This window comes from Mustela erminea, chromosome 9 (assembly GCF_009829155.1).
Source record: "Mustela erminea isolate mMusErm1 chromosome 9, mMusErm1.Pri, whole genome shotgun sequence".
Lineage (NCBI taxonomy): Eukaryota > Metazoa > Chordata > Mammalia > Carnivora > Mustelidae > Mustela > Mustela erminea.
Genome location: NC_045622.1, coordinates 71,440,357 through 71,462,501, shown reverse-complemented (window position 1 = coordinate 71,462,501; position 22,145 = coordinate 71,440,357). Strand labels below are relative to the sequence as shown.

General features: G+C 35.9%; 1 protein-coding gene across 4 annotated transcripts in view; it reads right to left on the bottom strand.

Moving 5' to 3' along the window:
* Positions 1-678: 678 nt before the first annotated feature.
* Positions 679-22,145, bottom strand: part of NUCB2 (nucleobindin 2) — a 49,256-nt gene continuing 27,789 nt past the window's right edge. For 3 of the 4 annotated variants that reach the window (XM_032358957.1, XM_032358956.1, XM_032358955.1), the window contains 10 exons: positions 19,207-19,333; positions 11,084-11,187; positions 9,871-10,056; positions 9,591-9,681; positions 8,936-8,994; positions 8,750-8,842; positions 7,418-7,507; positions 2,192-2,362; positions 1,835-1,916; positions 679-1,314 (listed from right to left, as the gene is read on the bottom strand). In XM_032358957.1, coding sequence (XP_032214848.1) covers positions 1,307-1,314; positions 1,835-1,916; positions 2,192-2,362; positions 7,418-7,507; positions 8,750-8,842; positions 8,936-8,994; positions 9,591-9,681; positions 9,871-10,056; positions 11,084-11,187; positions 19,207-19,333 — 1,011 coding nt within the window. In that variant the 3' untranslated portion in view covers positions 679-1,306. Of the gene's footprint in view, positions 1,315-1,826; positions 1,917-2,191; positions 2,363-7,417; positions 7,508-8,749; positions 8,843-8,935; positions 8,995-9,590; positions 9,682-9,870; positions 10,057-11,083; positions 11,188-19,206; positions 19,334-22,145 lie in introns of those variants that run through there. The other variant, XM_032358959.1, reaches the window with a different exon arrangement.

The window sequence follows — 22,145 nt, the reverse complement described above, 5'->3', positions numbered from 1 at the left end:
TCTGAAAGGTCGATTTTATTGCCGTTATCCTGTACCTATCCCACCATTATGCAATTGGTACTCATGAGGCAGACACCTTGTTTAGCCTGTAGATGGGCAGAACAATAGATCTATAGCCTAACCTGATAGTGGGGACTATACAAGGATATTATGGTCTTTGAGCTATATGCAATAATGGATTGGATGTGGCAGATTTCCTTTTGGGGCAGGACAAGTGAGTGTTTTCTATGTTTCCGAAGAGTGTACACAGAAATATAGGTAGCCAATAAAGCTGTATGGGTTAAAACTGAAAGTTGTGTACGAAACATAACCTCCTTCTCCTTTAGTTAAAGATCCTAACTTTTAGCTGGTTCCAATGCCACAAGGATTTCTCAGATTCCCTAGCAGCTATATGACCAATGAGATGTAAGTTAAAATGTGTGGTTCTCCAGGAACACGCAGTCCAGGAAGCCTGTGCAACTGGGGAGAAGCTCCTTTTCCTCCTCTTGCCCACTGCCTCCAAAAGCAATCTTGGACAGTGAGACAGTGAAAATGAGGTAACTTGAGGACAAAAACCATGTACTGAGGATAGCAGAGGAGAGAGTTAGGAACCGGATACCACCTACCTCCAAATTTCCTTTATGGAAGAGGGAAGAATTCCTATTTAGTTTAAAACACTGTTATCTTTGGTTTTTCTGGGTTTTTTTTTTTTTTTTTGTAGCAGAACCTGATCTTAATAGAATAGAAAGCGAATATATGAACCCAAAAATGACCTGAAGTGGTAGCAAAAGCTCTTCAGTAGAAGAATTTCTAGCAGGTAAGGTTGCTGGAAATAGGAAGAAGTTACCAAGAAACACTGGGGGAAAGTGTGGTCTTCTCAGAAGAATTATTAATAACAAAGAGACTTTTATCAAGAGAGGGGATGATAAGCACCTGTAAAAGACTATCTTTATGACTAAGTGATGACAATATAAATTTACTTTAAAAGCAGTACAGAAATTTCTCACTTAAACAGTTACTGATAGTTTCATTAAATAATGGGATAATTATGGCCACTGAATTAAATCATTAAAGGAGAACAAATTAAAAGGGAGAGAGGTATGAAAATGAGAGCAGATACTGAGTTTATATTCTTCCTGGTTATGGTGGACTTTAAGCCTTAAATATCTGTGTCCTGAAAAGATGTGTTCTCATTTAAAAAGTATCTTCCTTTATTCCATATATGCTTTAAAGTATTTATTGAGCAGAAAAAAAAGAAAGGGCGGTAAAAAGATGACACAGATGTTGATTTAACAGTTTTCTCCCAAGTTCTGGTGGACTTCGGACTTTAAATGTCTGTTTGGAAAAAAAAAAAAAGTTCTCATTTTAAAGGTATCTCCCTTTCTACTGAATCTTCATATATATATATATATACACACACACACACACATACATATACACACACATATATATTACGTATGTGTGTATATATATAAAATATCTGTATATATTATATATAAAGCATTTTAAAATACACTTAGCTAATCATAGATTACAATTAACATGTTCACTAACAATATTGATAACTGATTAGAAAGAATTGTGAATAATGTTGAAATAAATCATTTCACCATAAATACAGCTATCAAATTAAATAGCTTTTGAAATGAGCTGATGCATAGACATTTTAGAAGGCTCATTTCTGTTTTTCTGTACTACATTTTTCTGTAATACAAGTTGTGCTCTTTCCCCAAATATATAGTAAATACCATAGGTATTAATGATTTGAAATTACATTTGTAATAAACACAAATTTCAATTTATTCAATATTCTTATTTCCTTAAACAAAAGAAAAAAAATAATAAAGTTACATACGTGGCTGGAACTTCAATTCTCCACCAGGCCCTGATGGAGAAATTTCTTGTTGTAATTTTTTTTGTTCCATCTGCTGTACGACCTAGTGCATGGAAAAAGAATGTCTTAAAAGTAAGTATTCTTTTATTTTCTCATGACCTTTGACAAACCACAACAAACTAATTGAAAAGTGTTTTCCAAAACGAGATAGTCAAACTCTAAAATTTAGATTAATATGCAACAAAGCAGTTTTTAAAATACTAAAATTTAAAATAATATAGCTAATAGGACATTGAAATATTATATTACAAAAAACACATGCGTTTAGCACAGCACCTAAAATTCCTTTTAATGCCACAGTCATTGTATAAATACCACCTGATGATATTCCAGCTTCTGAGCCTCAAGTTGGTCATGCTGACGCTGTAGCTCTTCCTTTTGTTTCTGAAGTTCATCTGCCTTTTTCTTAAGTTCATTTTCTTGTAAGGAGATAAGATTTTCATATTCTTTCAGTTCTTCCTCTGTGAAGAGCTGTTGCTGATCCAAAGTCTAAAAGGAAAAAAAAAATGGGAAAAAAAATGAGGAAAGAATAATCTTGGATGTCCAATAGGGTTTGATTCAGCTTGAAAATTCTATCATTAGCAAAGTATAAGAAAGAGTATCTATCATAATATAGCTTTCAGTAAGAAAGGGGAAATAAGAAAACATATTTATGTATTTATTTGAGCAAAAGGAAAAATCCAAGGCTAATGAAATTGATTACCTATAGAACAATGAACAGAACTGGGTAGAAAGGACAGAGAGAATGCAGGAAAAGAAATCATATTTCTCTGAATACAACTTTTTCATACAGGTTTGATTTTTAGAAATTTGTCAGTGTTTCATACACTCAAGAAAAGAGAAGAAAGAAAATCCACAAGGACAGGAAAACCCAAACTGACTACAAACAAAAGAAAATAAATCATACTTTTATTTTAAGTGAATAAACAGAAGGGGGAAAAAAGAACTAACCAACAAACTTTGGGTCACAGTATTCAGACTACATGCTCAGGTTAAAAACAACAACAAAAATCTAAACAAATAATAAATTCCTTTTTGCAGAGTTTAGCAATCTGAAACACTGTATATATCCTAGGATTGAGGAAATAAGTGGAATAATATTGTGGAAAATAGGAGCCAGGTTTCATATGAAATATGGAAAGAGGAAGAGATAGGATGTTGTACTGGCATTGGACTGAAATTTAAGAAGGTATCAGTGTGCACTCACTAAGTTTATGTTTTGTTTTGTTTTTTAAGGATTTTATTTATTTACTTGAGAGAGAGAGTGAGTGAGCATGGGTGGGGGAGGGGCAAAGGGAGGAGAAGCAGACTCCATGCTGAGTAGTGTGCCCCACACTGGGCTCTGTCCCAGGACCCTGTCCTCAGGTCATCCTGAGCCAAAGGCAGACACCTAACCTACTGAGCCACCCAGGAGCCCCAGTGAGTTCATCAAGTTTTATATATATTGGTACCTAAATACACCAAGATGAATATGAATGTAAGTGTATCTGTGTATGTGTATAATTTGCGCATATACAGACACACATAATACAAATTTAAATATATATATGTGTGTGTATATATATATATATATATATATATATAAATACACACACACACACACACACACACATTTAGATGTTTTTTAAATTACCCAACTCTGTTATCTGACAAAGCCTAGAAACAAAGACTCCCTGGTAACAAGAAACACATCCAGTGCCCAAATCCTAGTCTGTGATAACGATCTCCACTAAAAGGGACCAGTGTTGCTCAGAACACTGAGCAACATCCCAGAGGTGGGATGGAGAAAGAACGAGATGAGCCTTGAAGATCTTATGATGCTAAAAAGTAAGAAAGTCCTCAAAGAATGATAGGAAACATGCCAAAAGGATATAAAAGCCAGTTTGAAGGCACTCCCAGCCAAATCTGGGGCAATTTGGGCATCGAAATAAATCAGGATAGTAAGGATTCATTTTTTTTTAATATTTTTATTTTTTAAGGATTCATTTTTGAATCAAGTAAGGGGATGGGAGTGGGTTGGGAGAAGGGATAGCTCTTCCTTATTGTAGAAAGCCAACTGATAAATATGGAAGGAATGATGGTTAGAAAATCACCATTTGTCAATAGTCATTGTAATAATGGATTCTGGCAAGATTTATCAGTGAATGCTAAAATTAGTAGAGAATGAATCTCAAAGTATGCCCTCGAAGACTTTTTTTTTAAACAGTGGTAATGGTGGTAATGCAATTCTTTTGAAAAATACTTCTATAGGGGCGCCTGGGTGGCTCAGTGGGTTAAGCCGCTGCCTTCGGCTCAGGTCATGATCTCAGAGTCCTGGGATCGAGTCCCGCGTCGGGCTCTCTGCTCGGCAGGGAGCCTGCTTCCCTTCCTCTCTCCTGCCTCTCTGCCTACTTGTGATCTCTCTCTGTCAAATAAATAAAATCTTAAAAAAAAAAAAAATACTTCTATAAAATATATCAACTGCCCTAAAAAGATTCCTTTGGTCTTATTGGTGCTACATTGAGAATCCATCCTACAAAATAACCTTAAACACATAAAAAGCTTTATATAAAAATGTGTTTATAGCAGCACAATCTTTTTTAAAATAAACAGTAAAAGAATGGGTGTCTGTTCCTGAGAAAACAGTCAAGCACTTCCATAACTATTAAAGTAATGCTTAAAATTCGTATTTCCAAATACTTTAGATATGATGTCGAGTAATTTTTTTTATTTTTAAATTCTGACTTCTGATTCTGGCAGTATGGTGGGTTAGACAAGGTACTATTTAAATTACAAAAGAAAAAATAGGAAACATGATAGGCACCATCTTAACCAAATAATCAAAATTAACATTGTCAGTTATGAAAATAATCAGCAGCATATGCTTCAAGATATGATGCACTCTGCATCACTTTGGTGATATTTCTACCAAAAGCAGGAGTCCTAAAGAAACAGCAGACTGACTCAAACTGAGGGATATCCTACAAAATTATTGGTCTATACTCTTTAGAAATATGGATGCCATGAGATACAAAGACTCAGGAACTGTTTCAGATTAAAGGAGATTAGGAAGACATTACAACTAAATTCAGTATGATCCTGGATTTTCTTTTGTTATAAAGGACAGTATTAGGAAAATTAACAAAAAATCTCGATAAAGTCTAGAGACTGGAGAAGAGTTTTCTGCGTGTAGCTATCACAGATAATTTTACCATGATTATGCAAGATAAATCCTTGTTTGCAAAAAAATACACACTCAAGTATTTAAGGTTAAAGCAGCACTGTGTGCAACTAACTCTCAAAAACATGATATATATTATATATAAATACATATATACATAGATTAAAAATAGAGAAAGAGATAAAGAGAATAACTGTAGTAAAATGGGAAATCTAGGGGAAGGGTATTCAGGAATTCCTTAGTCTATTCTTTTTTTTTTTTTAATTTTATTTATTTATTTGACAGAGAGAGATCACAAGTAGGCAGAGAGGCAGGCAGAGAGAGAGAGAGAGAGGAGGAAGCAGACTCCCTGCTGAGCAGAGAGCCCGATGTGGTGCTCCACCCCAGGACCCTGAGATCATGACCTGAGCCTAAGGCAGAGGCTTACCCCACTGAGCCAACCAGACGCCCCTCCTTGTCTATTCTTATAACTCTTTTGTAAATCTAAAATTACATTAAAATGAAAAGAAAGTATGTAATTACCTACTGACCTAGTGCACCAGAAGAAATAAATGGAATGAATGTTCAAATATCTTAGCATTCTTCTTCTTCACCAAAGTCCAGAAATATTACAAATGTCAGAAAAATAAACAGGACCAAAAAAAAGATGATTTCTTTAATCTCAAACTACGCTGATGAACAGTCATCCTGGGACTATCCTTGATTGAGCACCAAAAACTTTCATACCCCAGGGAACTCCTCAGCACAGGCTGTACCAGAACAGTTGGTCACCCTATCTCAAACTATTTTCTGGACAAATGGATCCACAGATTAAAAATCTAATTGAGGGGCACCTGGGTGGCTCAGTAGGTTAAAGCCTCTGCCTTTGGCGCAGGTCATGATCTCAGGGTCCTGAGATCAAGCCCCGCATCAGGCTCCCTGCTTGGCGGGAAGCCCTGCTTCCTCCCCCACCCTCTGCCTGCCTCTCTGCCTAGTTATGATCACTGTCTGTCAAATCAATAAATAAAATCTTTTAAAAAAAGAAAAAAAAGAAAGAAATAGTAATCTTTATATTTTGTATAGAAAATGACAACTTTTTTTTCAAACTCTTCCGGTTGCTACCTCTCAACTATTCTCTTTAAAATGTGTATGCACAAAAAAAAATGTGTATTCACAGTAAACTATGGAATATATTGGTATGCCTTTCTGGGGCATTTCAACAAAATATATTTAGAAACTAAAAATGGTCATAAACCTTGAGAATAGTTTTATTCTTAGGAATTAATCCCAGGGAAATTATAGATACCCAAAGATGTATGAATAAGTAAGAGTTGTCATAGTGTTAATTACTACAGTAAAAAAATTGGGAATTGACCCAAGTGGCTAAATCTGTTCCAATGGTTATATAAATTATGCTATAATCACAAAACTGCATGCTAAGGAATCATTTCTAAACTCGGTTTTTTAAAGAATGACATCATGAAATACTGCTAACATTAAAAAACACAGAATTTCTCAAACATACAAAGACATTCATACAGTATGATGCCATAAGACTATAAAGACAGGAGGGGGTGCCTCAGTAGGTTAAGCCTGACTTCCACTCAGGTCATAGTCTTAGGGTCCTGGGATTGAGTTGCATGGGCTCCAAGCTCAGCAGGGAGTCTGCTTGTCCCTCAGCCTCTACCTCTGCCCCTCCTACTGCTCATGCTCTCTCTCAAATAAATACATAAAATCTTTAAAAATATACATAGAGAGATAGGAGTTTATGTGTACATGTAAATTAAATATGGGACAGGGGTGCCTGGGTGATTAAGTCGGTTGAGGACCCGGCTCTTGATTTTGGCTCAGGTTATGATCTCAGGGTGGTAAAATCAAGCCCTACATCAAACTCCATGCTGGGTATGGAGCCTGCTCAAGATTCTCTCCCTCTTCTTCAGCTCCTCCCCCTCATTTGCTCTCTCTCTCTGTCTCAAAGAGTAATTAATTAATTAAAGTAAAATAAAATAAAAATGGGGTAGTATACTCTATATTGTGTGCTATACATGCATACACTAAAGATACAAACAATTCCAAATTGGCATAACACAATGCATAAATTAAGTATCTTCCTCTGAAAGGTAGAATTACAGGTAACTTCTAATTTATTCTTTCAATGTATCTATATTTCTAATTTTTAAGAATGAACACTATTTTACCTTTAGAAAAAAGTAAAATTTTAAAAAGACTGCTAATTAGATGTAACATGATTACAAATAAGAGGTCAATTGCCACAAGTTTTCCAAAAAGTCACATTCATTATTTTATACTGATATTTTATCTAAAAGCCAAGATAGTAAGACTCTACATGCAAACATAATGGAAAATCAAAGTTAAAAATAGAATGAACTGCTGTATAATTTCACCTCCCAACTATCTGGCTCCAAGAATTCCTTTTTTTCTGTAGCTTTCAAAAACTCGTCCAGAGTCACTAATCGGTCTTTGTTAGCATCAACCTGGTTAAAAAAAAAAAAAAGTATATATAAAATAAAGTAACTCTCATATCACTAGAAATTGTCCTCTAATAGTTGCTACTACACAAACATACAGCAATTAAGGCTAACGCAGCATCCACAGAAACGGAGGGATGGGGTAGGGGGTGAAAGTCAGAACACTGAACATTATATTAGAATCCAAATATAGATATTGCTATCTTCTGTATTATTCAGATTTGAAAATACAGTGAGATATCTATACACCTGATACTCAAAAGATCACCATGCTTGAGGCTGCTGATCTGACTGGCTAAACTATTATGGTCTTCTTCCCTCACAACACCATGTAAAATCCCAAGAAAAATAACCTTTCCTGAAAGAGGACTGTTTGAGCCAAGAGTAAAGGAGTTTACATTAACATTCTCTCAGTATTTTTTCTTTAAGAAAACTAACTAAATCAAAATTAATGTTGACAATCGCTCCCAATCCTCTTCAATGGCTCTTATAGCCATTCAGTTGCAAAAGTGAACTCCATAACAGCAAGAGAAATTCATTTGACACATGGGATGCCAGCAGTCAACAGAAATCCCAATTCATCACCAATAGCTCAAACATCAGGTGAAAATAACAGAAACAAAACTGTGGGCTTTAGTTACCGGCCTCCAATGTCTATGACCAAAGTTCTCAGCTTAATAATGTGAACAAGAAATAAATAAGTTGTTATAAACCATTATGGTATTGGATTTTTTGGATTTTCTTAATAAAAACACAGACTTTTAAAATATCAAATATTCGGGGTGCCTGGGTGGCTCAGTCGTTAAGCATCTGCCTTCGGCTCAGGTCATGTGGGATTGAGCCCAGCATCGGGCTCCCTGCTCAGTGGGAAGCCTGCTTCTCCCTCTCCCACTCCCTCTGCTTCTGTTCCCTCTCTGATTGTGTGTCTCTGTCAAATATAATAAATAAAATCTTTAAAAAATAATAAAATATCAAATATTAGACTACCTTATCTTTTACTTCTAAAGGACATGCAACAGCATCTTAATCTCCTAAATAAAAACCTTTTAAATTTTAAAATATTTTAAAGTAGTTTCAAAATAACTTTATTTATACTAAGGAAGTCTACCAAATATTCTGGGTCAAAAAATGCAAAATTCAATTAAATAGCTACTCTGTGTATTTATTTTCCACTTTATGTTAAGATTTATTACAAGAACTTGAATATCCACTGAAATAACATATAATCCTAAAAATTTTTAAACATACCTCATTCATTACATGTTCCCTCATTCTAAGCCGTTCCTCCTCCATTTCTACCATATCATCCTCCTCATTTTTGGGGTCATATACTTTCTCCAACTAAAAAGAAAAGTTTAAAACCAACATAAAAGGCAGGAAAATAATGGAAAACAAAAGAGCAAAAACACTGAACACTCAAATGAACTCATTTACCTCTTTAGTAAATAGAGCTTCTAATTCTTGTTCATCCAGGAAGCCATCATTATTGACATCTGAAGTTTAAAAAGTCACAAATGCAAAAATTGATTTTAATGCCTTCAAAAATCAATAATTAAAATACAACTCTTCACAACTGGCTTGCAGAAGTGGTACTAACATGAACCATCCATACGCTACAGAGAATGTTTCCTCCTTTTTTATGAAGCCTCAGATCAGTCCAATGGATAACAATTTACTACTAATTTATAATTCATGGTGTTTTTAGACAAATATATCTTAACCATTTTTTTCAAAAATATAAAGTGAAAAAGTATGCTATAGGAAAAAAAGTAAATTTTAATATTACAGCATAAAGCGTGTTAGATATAACCTAGCTAGTCACAGAATTACCTTCACATTTACGGAGAACCTTACAGTAAGTCATAGTGAGTCAACAGTTAAATCAGGTAAAAGACACAGCTACTGACTCAAAGTATTTTATGCGGCAGGTCATCAAAAAAGACTATTCTATTATCCTAGAGAAAAATTCTAAACATTTACTGTCAATAGGACTCGATATTAGACCTTGGCAAAAATCAGTTAAGAATAAAGCAACTATAATCTCTCAAACAGCAGACATAAATATTAATATTTGTATTAAATGTGTTACCATGTAATTTGAAAAATGTCTTGGGGTCAAAGTCATTAGGATCCAATCCATCAGTCTCTTCCCATACCTCTTTTAGTTGATCTTTGCTTCCCTGTGAATCAATTTTTTAAAAATGCTCAAAACAAAATATGATCTATGTATACAGGCTGAAAATAAAATACAAATTTGAGAAATGGTGCAGAATTAAGAATCTAAAGTACTAATAACTTATAAAATTCTACTGGCTGATACAAAAAAGTATCTACATCTAATTAGAGTTTCTTAAAGTCATAATTCTTACTGGATGATTAATTTTGGGATGATTTTCATGCTTTTTCCTCATTTCTTCAAATTTAGATTCTTCTTCTTTTCTCTTTTCTTCATTCAGTGTTTTTAAATATTCTCTCCTTTCATGTTCCTTCATCATTTCATATTTTTTAAATTCTTCATGTCGAGTCTTATCATAGTGTTCTAGATCACTTGTGGCCTATAATGTAATATTTAAACTAAATTACAAGGAGTATTTGAAAATATAAATAAGGGCTTTCCTGCATACAGCATATTCTAACAGAAGGTAGTATAGAAGGTCCAGAAAACATTGGACTCCTCTTTTAAATTCTGCCATTTTATTTTAATCATTATTATTATCCGAATGTAGGCATTAAAAGAAACTCATAGTTCAAAGCAAAACTCAACTTTAGAAAGCTTCTCGTAAGTAAATAATATATAAATTGATTTTTAAAAGAAGGAAGGTTTGGGACGCCTGGGTGGCTCATCGGTTAAGCCGCTGCCTTTGGCTCAGGTCATGATCCCAGGGTCCTGGGATCAAGTCCCGCATGGGGCTCCTTGCTAGGCAGGGATCCTGCTTCTCTCCACCTCTGCATGCCACTCTGCCTGCTTGTGCACTCTCTTTCTCTGACAAATAAATAAATAAGATTTAAAAAAAAAAAAAAAAGGAAGGAAGGAAGGAAGGGACTTCCTTCTTTCTAGAAACCTTTCTTCTAGAAAGGTTTCTAACTACTAAACTCATAGCAAGGCTACAACATCTGTTTCGGTAAATCCACACAGTACAACATGAGAGATCCATAAACTCTTACTGAAAAACCCAGAACCCAGGTATATTTCAGAATTTTCTAGATTTCAGAAAGAGAACATGGCATTTATGCTGTATTATGTTTTCCTTGCAAAGTCTGTTATCAAACAGATTAGTACTTCCTCAGCAAAGTCTGGGAATATTCACATTATGTAGACTAAATAAAAACTACAAATATTCTTACTATAATTGAAGCCAGATTTCAGCTTTTGTAGTGCTTTGCGTTTTAGAATTGTGGGCAAGGGGTTACAGATTGTTATGTCTGTATTATTATCTGTAGTAATAAAGGTTAAACTATCTCCCTTTAAAAATACTATTGAGAGTATCTAAAAGTCATATTGCCACTTCAATGAATTGACTTATCAAATGACAAAAACCTCAAAGGCACAACAATGACAACATTTTCTGGAATTATTCCCACCGCTTTGATGAGCATATCTAAATCTGTAGATTCAAACTTGTCAGGGTTCAGGTGGTTTAGGTGATCAAATTGTTTTAGAAGAGCATGGTGGTCTATGCCTGTATCTGAAAGAAAATGAGAAAACTGTAAATGATAAAGTACTAAAAGCTAGAAACATTAATATAAGTGGTACATAAGAATAAGCATTTATATTTATTCCTACAGGATTTTGTAAGAATATACAAAATTTTAGATTAAGCATTCATATTTTTTAGAATATTGTACATATTGTTATTCTAGGCAAAACTAATGTCCTTGAATCTAGAAAGAAATACAACATAATATGTACACTTCAATATTATTCTATTATTCTATATATTTCTAGAAAGGTTAGTTGACAATCAGTATAATAGTAAAACCTTATTTATTATTGTAAAACTACCACATTTCCTACTTTTAATTAGATAAACTCTAATATACTGCCCTCATCAAAGATCTAAGTAGAGGGGTGCCTGAGCGGCTCATTCAGCTAAGCTACTGACTCTTGGTTTAGGCTCAGGTCACGATTTCCTGGGTGATGGGATTGAGCCCCACATCGACCAGCATGTCGGGGCTCTGTACTCAGTGAGGAGTCTGCTTGAGATTCTCTCCTTCTGCTCCTCCCCCAACTCATGCTCTCTCTCTTTCTCACAAATAAATAAATCTTTAAAAAAAAAAAAAAAAAGTAGAATTTTTCCCCCGGTATTTTATTTGTAAGCAATCTCTATACCCAATGTGGGGTTCAAACTCACAACCCCCAGATCAAGAGTCCCATGCTCTTCCAACTGAGCCAGCCAGCTGCTCCCTAAATAGCATTTTTTTAATTGCTCTAAAATTTATATGAAGGAATTTTTTGTATGCTGCTCCAATGAATCCTTTATGGAACAATCCTTTATAAAACAGGTAAATTCATTTGGTTTAGGACTTATTTTTTTTTTAATTTTATATATTTATTTGTCAGGGAGAGAGAGAGAGAGAGAGCACAAGCAGGGGGAGCAGCAGGCAGAGGGAGAAGCAGGCTCTCTGCTGAGCAGGGAGCCCAATGCAGGACTCAATCCCAGGACCCTGGGAACATGTCCTGAGTAGAAGGCAGACATTAACTGACTGAGCCACCCAGGCATCCCAAGATTAGGACTTTTTTTTTTTTTTAAAGATTTTATTTATTTAGGGTGCCTGGGTGGCTCAGTGGGTTAAGCCGCTGCCTTCGGCTCAGGTCATGATCTCAGGGTCCTGGGATTGAGTCCCGCATTGGGCTTTCTGCTCAGCAGGGAGCCTGCTTCCTCCTCTCTCTGCCTGCCTCTCTGCCTACTTGTGATCTCTCTCTGTCAAATAAATAAATAAAATCTTTAAAAAAAAAAAGATTTTATTTATTTATTTATTTGACAGAGAGAGATCACAAGTAGGCAGAGAGAGAGGAGGAAGCAGGCTCCCTGCCGAGCAGAGAGCCCGATGCGGAACTCGATCCCAGGACCCTGAGATCATGACCTGAGCTGAAGGTGGAGGCTTAACCCACTGAGCCACCCGGGCGCCCTAGGACTTATTTTTAAAGAAATACTAATTGTTTTACTTGTGAATAATTTTTTTAAAACAACTTACAGTGCTACAGTTTGGGGCACATGGCTGGTTCAATTGGTTAAGCACTGACTTTTTTTTTATATTTTATTCATTTTTGGAGAGAGAGAGCATGAACAGGAAGAGGGATAGAGAGACCCAGCAGACTCCTCACTGAGCAGGAAGCCCAGCAACGTGGGGCTCAGTATGGAGCCAAAGGCAGCAGCACTTAACCTACTGAGCCACCCAGGTGCCCCCCAGGTCTTGATCCCAGGGTTGTGAGTTAAACCCCACTTTTGACGCCACGGCTGGGCATGGAGCCTATTTAAAAACAAAACAAAACCCAAAAAATAGCCAAACGAACAAACAAAAAACAAGCTACAGTTTACTGTAGTTGAATGGGCAAAGTGAATCTAGACTATTTCAGTTGGATTATAGAATTGAGCAAAACAGGCACACGTGTTGATTTGTTAAAAGTCAGAGTTCTCACTTAGGAAAAAGGAATGTACAAATAGGGAATCATGGAAGGCAAGAAAGAAATCTCTGACTCGGCATCAGGCAACTACAAATCAAAACCACAATGAGATACCACCTCACACCAGTCAGAATGACCAAAAACAACAAGTCAGGAAATGACAGATATTGGCGAAGTGGGGAAAAGAGGAACCCTCCTACACTGCTGGGAATGCAAGCTGGTGCAGCCACTTATTTCCACATACTGGTAAACAGTATGGACGGTCCTCAAAAAGTTGAAAATAGAGCTACCGTATGACCCAGCAATTGCATTACTGGGTATTTACCCTAAAGTTACAAATGGAGTGACCCGAAGGGGCACATGCACACCAATGTTCATAGCAGCAATGTCCAAGATAGCCAAACTACGGAAAGAGCCCAAATGTCTATCAACAGAGGAACAGACAAAGAAGATGTGGATGGAAAACTACTCAGCCATCAAAAAAATGAAATCTTGGGCGCCTGGGTGGCTCAGTGGGTTAAGCCGCTGCCTTCGGCTCAGGTCATGATCTCAGGGTCCTGGGATCGAGTCCCGCATCGGGCTCTCTGCTCAGCAGGGAGCCTGTTTCCTCCTCTCTCTCTCTCTGCCTGCCTCTCTGCCTACTTGTGATCTCTCTCTGTCAAATAAATAAATAAAATCTTTAAAAAAAAAATAAAATTAAAAAAAAAAAATGAAATCTTGCCACTTACAGTGACGTGGATGGAACTAGAAGATATTATGCTAAGCAAACTAAGTCAATGAGAGAAAGAAACTTACCATATGATCTCACTCATATGTGGAATTTAAGAAACAAAACAGAGGATCATAGGGGACAAGAGGAAAAAATAAAACAAGATGAAAACAAAGAGGGAAACAAGGGTGCCTGGGTTAATCATCTGCCTCCAGCTCAGGTCATGATCCTGAGGTCCCCTGCTCAGCAGGAAATCTGCTTTTCCCTCTGTCATGCTGTGCTTCTTTCTCTCCCTCTCTTTCTCTCAAATGAATAAAAAAAATCTTTTAAAAATAGAAAATATATATATTACAGAAGCAATGAGCACACCTAACGCCAGTCTTTGGTCTGTAATATCATTTCTCACTAAAAAGAACCAGGAATCCTCAGAGAAACGACTCATTCCAGGCCTGAGGCAGGGTAGGTACAAGATGAACCCAGAACATTTTTGTTATAACTAGAAAGTAAGAAACTGCTTAATGTAGTTAAATTAAGATTTCACTGAATTCTTTCAATGGCACTGTACAAATTTTACTTATGAAGAAAAGATTTGTCCTAAGACCCAGGCCTAAAGGATATGACCAAACAGTGAAGCACATGAAAAGATATTTAGCCTCACCCCAAACAGGAGAAATACATGTTAAAACTACGCTATTATACTAACAGAATGGTCAAACTCTTAAAATTTGAAGATACATACTATTAACAGGATGTAAGAAATTACAAGAGTATATACTGATACAAGGTCTGTGTAGGTGGCACTATCTATCAAAATTACAAATACATATATATATAGTTTCTCTGCAGGGAACTTACCCTACAGATAATTTTACACAGATATGGAGTGATAGATGTACAAGAGTGTTTTCTAGAAATAACCCAAAAGGCCATCACCAGTAGCCCTAGTTAAATAAATTATGGTATATCAATATAATGGAAATCTATGCAGCTGCAAAAGAAACTTTTTTTTTAAATGAAGATGGTCTCTATGTACTAATACAGAATGACCTCCAAATAGGTTGTTAAAAGAAAAATACAAAGCGCCAAATGTGTTTTACATGCTGCCTTTTGCACAAGAAGAGAGGAAAAATAAGGATTTTTATTTGTATTTGCTTATATAAGAATGAAGAAATCGAAGGATAATGTTTGGGGCAGTGGGAACTTACAGGGTACAAAAATATCAGAGCACTTTTACTGTATGTCTTCTATAGTTTCTAGTTTTCACCCATGTGAATGCATTACTTACTTTAAAAACTACACCCCCCCCCAAAAAAAGGACCCTTTAAGTCTTTCTTCCAATTATTAGAAATTTCAATTCATAAATTCTGAATCAGTGAGAAAACACTCATAAGCTTTCTAAGCATCAGTTTTCTTTAGACCATGAAATTCAGCACCTATTTGGAATAAAGAAAATATTGCCAAGATTGAAGGGATGGAAGTTGTCTAACAGGAAAGTAATCTCAAGGTACCTTAGGCCCAGCTTTAAGGATGGAATGTCCTTCTATGTCTGACTACCTGAGTAGGAGGGTATGAGCTCAGTTTACCTCTCATTGATATCCTTAATCTCAGGATAAGGAGTGTTTGTTTGTTTGTTTGTTTGTTTAGACAGAGAGAGAGAGCACAAGCGGGCAGAGTAGCAGGCAGAGTGAGAGAGAGAAGCAGGCTCCCTGTTGAGTAAGGAGCCTGACATGGGGCTCCATCCAAGGACCCTGGGATCATGACCTGAGCCCAAGGCAGTTGCTTAACCAACTGAGCCACCCAGGCGCCCCCAGTATTTGTTTTCTATGTCTATTCACCAGCAGGGAGTTTAATGCTCTATACAAGCATTTGTCCAATATGATCCACTGACCAGAGTCACATGTTTAAAATGCATCTTACAGGGGTGCCTGGGTTGCTCAGCTGGTTAAGCCTCTGCCTTCAGCTCAGGCCATGGTCTCAGGGTCCTGGGATCGAGCCCTACATCAGGCTTTCTGCTCAGCAGGAAGCCTGCTTCCCCCTCCTCCTCTGCCCGCCTGTCTACTTATGATCACTCTCTCTCTCTGTGTCCAATAAATAAATAAAATCTTTAAAAATAAATAAGTAAAAATAAAATAAAATGTATCTTACTCACTCTCAGAATCAGAAATTCTAGAGATAAGATCCAGTAAACTGCATTTTTAACTAGCTCCCCAGGTGATTCCTTTGTGATATAAAGTTTACCAGGAGTAAAGGTTCAGGTGTTTATTAAGGTCAATGAACCATTCAGATAACCAGCCTATGGGGACACGTCACAAAGACAGAGATGCCAGCTGGAAGGATCTCCCACATGTCAAATCTAACCTATTGATTTTCATTCATAACTAGAAAGGCCATTCCAACTTAACAAAGAACTTGCTCAACTTGTCATCTAGTGTTTTTTGGTATTATTTTCTACACTGATATCTTTGATTCATTTGTACTTATTCTGATTTGAATGAGAGAGAGATCTAACTGTACCTTTTCCAAATGGCTATCCAATTGTATCAACATTATTCTCTTTAAAAATCTATCTTGATCCCACTAATAATGACATATCACCTTTAATTCAAACTAAATTCTAAATGTATTTACTTTTACTTCTGGTATTTCTATTCAGTTCCACTGGTCTTTCTACCTATATGCCAAAACCATACAGTTCTCATGAGTGAGGCTTAGTGATAGGTTTTAATATCTAACATAACTATTTAGTCCTTCATTGTTCTTTTTCCAAGGTATGTAGCTTATCTTCCTTGTTTCCTTTTTCATATGAACTTTAAAATTAACTTGTCTAGTATTGGGAGGAAAGTAGATGTTTTTTATTTGGATCATGCTAAATTTATAAATTAACCTAAGGAAAATTGACATGTTTATAATGTTGAGTCTTTGTATCAAAAAAAATGGTATGTCTTTTCATTTTTTTCAAGTCTACTTTTGCATCTTTCAGGAGTATTTTAAAGCTTTTGGTCTGTAAGTCCAATTTCTTAATAGGTTTACTCTGAGTATTTTATCTTTGTTGGTATCTGTAAATAGAGTCTTTTCTTCCATTATATCTTGTAACTGGCTGTTGCATATGAAAAGTACTGATTTCTATATATTAAATTTACCTTGCTGAATTTTCCTGTTGTTTATTTTTTAGTCAATTATTTTGAGATTTCCAAATATAAAATCATATTACCTGCAAACAGAAATGGTTTTATCAGCTCCTTTTCAATGACTTTACCTCCAATTTTTTTTTTCATTTATATAATTGTTTTGGCTAGTACCTCCAATGCAATGCTAATTAGTAGTGGTGACTGTGGACATCATTGTCTTATTCCTGATTTTAGTTAGAATACAAAATTGTATTTCCCCAGTAAGTATGATGTGGCTGAGTTAGACATACCTGATCGTGTTACAGAAGTATCTATTGATTACTATTTTATTACTTTTCTAAAATTAAGGAGGGGTATTAAATTTTGTCAATTGCTCCTTTTCTATAGATATGGAGACAGTCGTTTGATATAGATTACTTTCTATATCCGAAGTTTGTGGGTTACTGTTAAGCTGATATAGGAGATTACTTTCTTATCTGTGGATATCTTCACATTTCAAAAATTCTACTTCATACCTATTTAATCTCCTCAAAGTCTAAAATTAAAAAAATATAGGAGCATGAATAGGCAGAGCGGAGGATTTTTAGGGCAGTGAAACTACTCTGCATGAAACGATAATGGTAGATACATATCATTATAGATTTATCCAAACCCATGAATGTAAAACACCAAAAGTGAACTCTAGTGTTAACTGTGGACTTGGGTGATTATGATGTGTGATGTATGTAGGTGTATGTAGGTTCATCAATTGTAAAAATTTGTAAAAATTTGTAAAAATTTTGTAAAAATTTACCATTCTGGTGGATAATGCTAGTAATGAAAGAGGTTATTCGTGTTTGGGGGTATATGGGAAATTTGTGCACCTTTACTTCAATTTTGCTGTAAACCTTACACCGCTCTAAAAAAAAAAAAAATCTTAATTTTATTTATTTATTTATTTTAGAGAGAGCATGCTTGGGCATGAGCTGGGAGCGGGGTGGGGGTGGGGGAAGGGGCAGAAGGAGAGGGATAAACGATCTTGAGCAGACTCTGCACTGAGCTTGGAGCCCCATACAAGGCAGGGCTCTATCTCACAATCCTGAAATCACAACTTGAGTCAAAACCAAGAGGTGGATGTTTAACTAACTCTGCCACCCAGGCACCCCAAATCTTAAATTTTTTTAAAATATTATTTATTTATTTATTTGACAGAGAGAGAGATCACAAGTAGGCAGAGAGGCAGACAGAGGAAGGGGGGAAGCAGGCTCCCTGCCGAGTAGAAACCCCAATGTGGGGCTCGATCCCAGGACCCTGAGATCATAACCTCAGCCAAAGGTAGAGGCTTAACCCACTGAGCCACCCAGATGCCCCCAAATCTTAATTTTTAAAGACAGAAGTTTCAAAGATTTATTCTAACTTATCCTTTGTCCTTTGACTTCTTGATTTCTTTTGTCACACCAAAATTTTTTATCTTTATTTCTATTCATGTGATGATTTATAGTATTAGATTTCCTAATATTAAGTCAGTCTTGCATTCCTAAAATAAATCTACTTGCTATTTTGATATACAATAATTTTGGTTTTGGCATCAATAACATATTAAGAGTATGAAAGCTTTCCTTCTTTTTCTGTGCTCTGGAATAGTTTAAATAGCATTGACAATCTGTTCTTTAAAAAAAAAAAAAAAGATTACTTTATTTTTACTTGATAAAGAGAGGGAGTAGAAGGAGAGAAAAGGAAGAGAATCCCAAGGAGACTCCTCACTGACTGTGGAGCCCAACATGGGGCTCGATCTCATAATCTTCAGATCATGACCTGAGCTGAAACCAAGAGGTAGACACTTAACCAACTGAGCCACCCAGGTGACCCCAAGAATCTGTTCTTTAATAGTTTAATAGAATTCCTTTTGACACTCTCTGGGCCTGGTATGGTTTTCCTAGAGCATCTCTGACAATTTTTCTATTTCATCTATGGAAATTGTTATAATTCGATTTTCTCTCTTTTGGTTTCCTTTGATGTTATTCTTCCTCCTTGAATTCAGTGGCTTAATTCATTACTTTTCATTGACATAATAATTTAAGGCTAATCATTTTGACTTTTGAATGATATGAATATATTACCTATTTTAAAAACTAAATTTTAAAAATTAAGAGAAGAAAAATCAATACTACCATTAAATTTTGACTAGAAGAACATGGTATGTGACAATATAAGCTGACTTGAACATATGCTGAAACTTTCCTACTTTTTCTTTAGCACTTACCTTGAAGAGAATCCAATTTAGCTTTAATTAGCATTCTTAACCTTGCCACTTCTTGCCTTTTCAGCTCATCAAGTTTTGTCCTCACATGGTGACTTACTAAATCCAGTTCTTTGCTTAGCCTCCCACTCTGTTAAAATTAACAAGTTAGCTTTATTTATTACATTCCTTTTTTAGATCAGACACAATATATTAAAATGAGGGTTATGATAAAGTAGTGATAGATGCTTTTGACTAATTTAGATAAATGTGATATTACAAAAAGATTTCTTTTAAAAGATACTCAGTTTATAACTCTAAAAGAAAGATATGTAAGAACTATATATTATAGAAAGAACCAAAATGTCCATCAAGTGATCAATGGATAAAGGAGATGTGCACACATATACAATGGAATATTAGTCAACCATGAAAAAGAATGAAGTCTTGCCATTTGCAATGACATGGATGGACCTAGAGAGTATTATACTAAGCAAAATGAGTCAGAGAAAGACAAATACCACATGATTTCACTCATATGTGGAACTGAAGAAAGAAAGCAGATGAATATGGGGTGGGGAAAGAGGCAAACCATAAAAGACACTCTAAACTACAGAAAAACACACTGAGGGTTACTGGAAGGGAGGTGGGCAGGGAGGATGGCTTAAACAGTGATGGGTATTAAGGAGGATACTTATTGTAATGAGCACTGGGTGTTGTATCTAAATGACGAATCACAAAATTCTGTACCTGAAACTAATATTATACTGCATGTTAACTGGAATTTATAAAACTTTGGAGAAAGAAAGAAAAAGATAAAAATAAAAACCATACAATTGAAAGCGTAATTAAAGCACAAAGGAAAAACTCAAAAAGTAATTGGAATTGCAAAATGGTACAGCCACTTTGAAAAACAGTTTGGCAGTTCCTCAAAAAGTTAAACACAGAATTACCATAAGACCCAGCAAATCCATTCTTAGGTATATACATAAAGAATTGTAACATATGTTCACATAAAAACCTGTACCTGAATGTTCACAGCAGCATTATTCATACTAGCATAAAAAGTAGAAATGACCAAATGTCCATCAGCTGATGAGTTGATAACCAAAATATGGAACATCCATAAAGGGAGATATTGTTCAGTCATAAAAAGAAATGAATGTACTAATATAAGCTACAATACAATGAACCTTGAAAAACATTATGCTCGGTCAAAGAAACCAGACACAAAAGACCACATATTGTATAATTCCATTTATATGGCATGTCCAAAGTAGGCAAATCGATAGAGATAGAAAGAAGACCAAGGGACAAGAAGAGGGGGGAAATGGGGAGAGATAGCTTAATGGGCACATGGCTTCTTTTGGGGAGGAACGAAATTGTTTAAAAGTAGATAGTGCTGAGGGCCACCTGTAGATACACCACTGAATTACATGCTTTAAAGGCACAAGTTTTAAGGTATGTGAATTACATTTCAATAAAGTCATCTTAAAAAATAACTTGGCCACCTTAAACTTTAGTAATTACACATATAAATAACTTTTCAAAATTAATCTTTTTTAGCTTGTCTCCTTTGATTACTTTTCTCATAGGTAAGTTCGTGTTCCAAAATGTAAGAAACAAAATAGCTAATAGCTTACTTTCTCTTGTTTATAAATGCATTTGCAATCACAAACTGCAAATCTGACTAGCAATCAGGCAGACAAACATTTTAGGACTAAGTCCATGGGGCCCACTGCAGAAGATAAAGAAAGAACTACAAGGGAGACCAAGAAAGAATGTTCAGAGGTAAGAAGGAGAACTAGGAGAATTTGCTGTTATGGAAGCAAAAAAAGCAATATACTCAATGAGATAGTGGTCATCATTATTACATATAACAATGGTTCTCAAAATGTGGTCCCCAAGTAGAAGCATTAGCACCAACAGCGAACTTTAGAAATGTAAGCTCTAGACTTACTGAATTACAAAATCTATAGGTGGGGCCCAGGAATCTGTGTTTCAATAAGCCTAAAATCTGAGAACCACCAAGATGATAGAAAGGATTCCAGTAAGAAGAGGAATAAAAAGTATCCACTGGGGGCGCCTGGGTGTCTCAGTAGGTTAAGCCTCTGCCTTTGGCTCAGGTCATGATCCCAGGGCCCTGAGATGGAGCCCCACATCAGACTCTCTGCTCACTGGGGAGCCTGCCTCCCTCCTCCCACCCCGCTCTCTGCCTACTTGTGATCTCTCTGTCAAATAAATAAATAAAATATTTTTTAAAAAGTATTCACTGGATTTGGCAATTAAGAAGTCACTGACAGGGGAGCCTGGGTGGCTCAGTGGGTTAAAGCCTCTGCCTTCGGCTCAGGTCATGATCCCACAGTCCTGGGATCAAGCCCCCCATCGGGCTCTATGCTCAGCAGGGAGCCTGCTTCCTCCTCTCTCTCTCTCTCTCTGCCTACTTGTGATCTCTGTCTGTCAAATAAATAAATAAAATCTTCAAAAAAAAAAAAGAAGAAGTCACTGACATCCTTCATAAAAGTATATTCAGTGGAGTGATATGGGCAAAGCCATAATCTTTCCAGTCAGCAATATTTGTGAAGTGAAGAAATGTACTATGACTCCCCTTTCAAAATACTTGACTGAGGGGCATCTGGGTGGCTCAGTCATTAAGCTTCTGCCTTCAGCTCAGGTCATGATCCCAGGGTCCCAGGATGGAGCCCCACATTGGGCTCCCTGCTCAGCTGGGAGTCTGCTTCTCCCTCTCCCTCTGCTGCCACTCCCTCTGCTTGTGCTCTCTCCCTCTCTCTCTGTCAAAATAAACAAATAAAATCTTTAAAAAACCAAAAACAAAAACCTGACCAAAATACTTAGCTGAAAACGTAAGGACAAATTCTAACTTTTTTTCTGACAGTTTTTCCTAAGTCTTCCTGAGCTATGTATAATGATTCCTATTGTCTATTTTAATTCTTATATCTTTT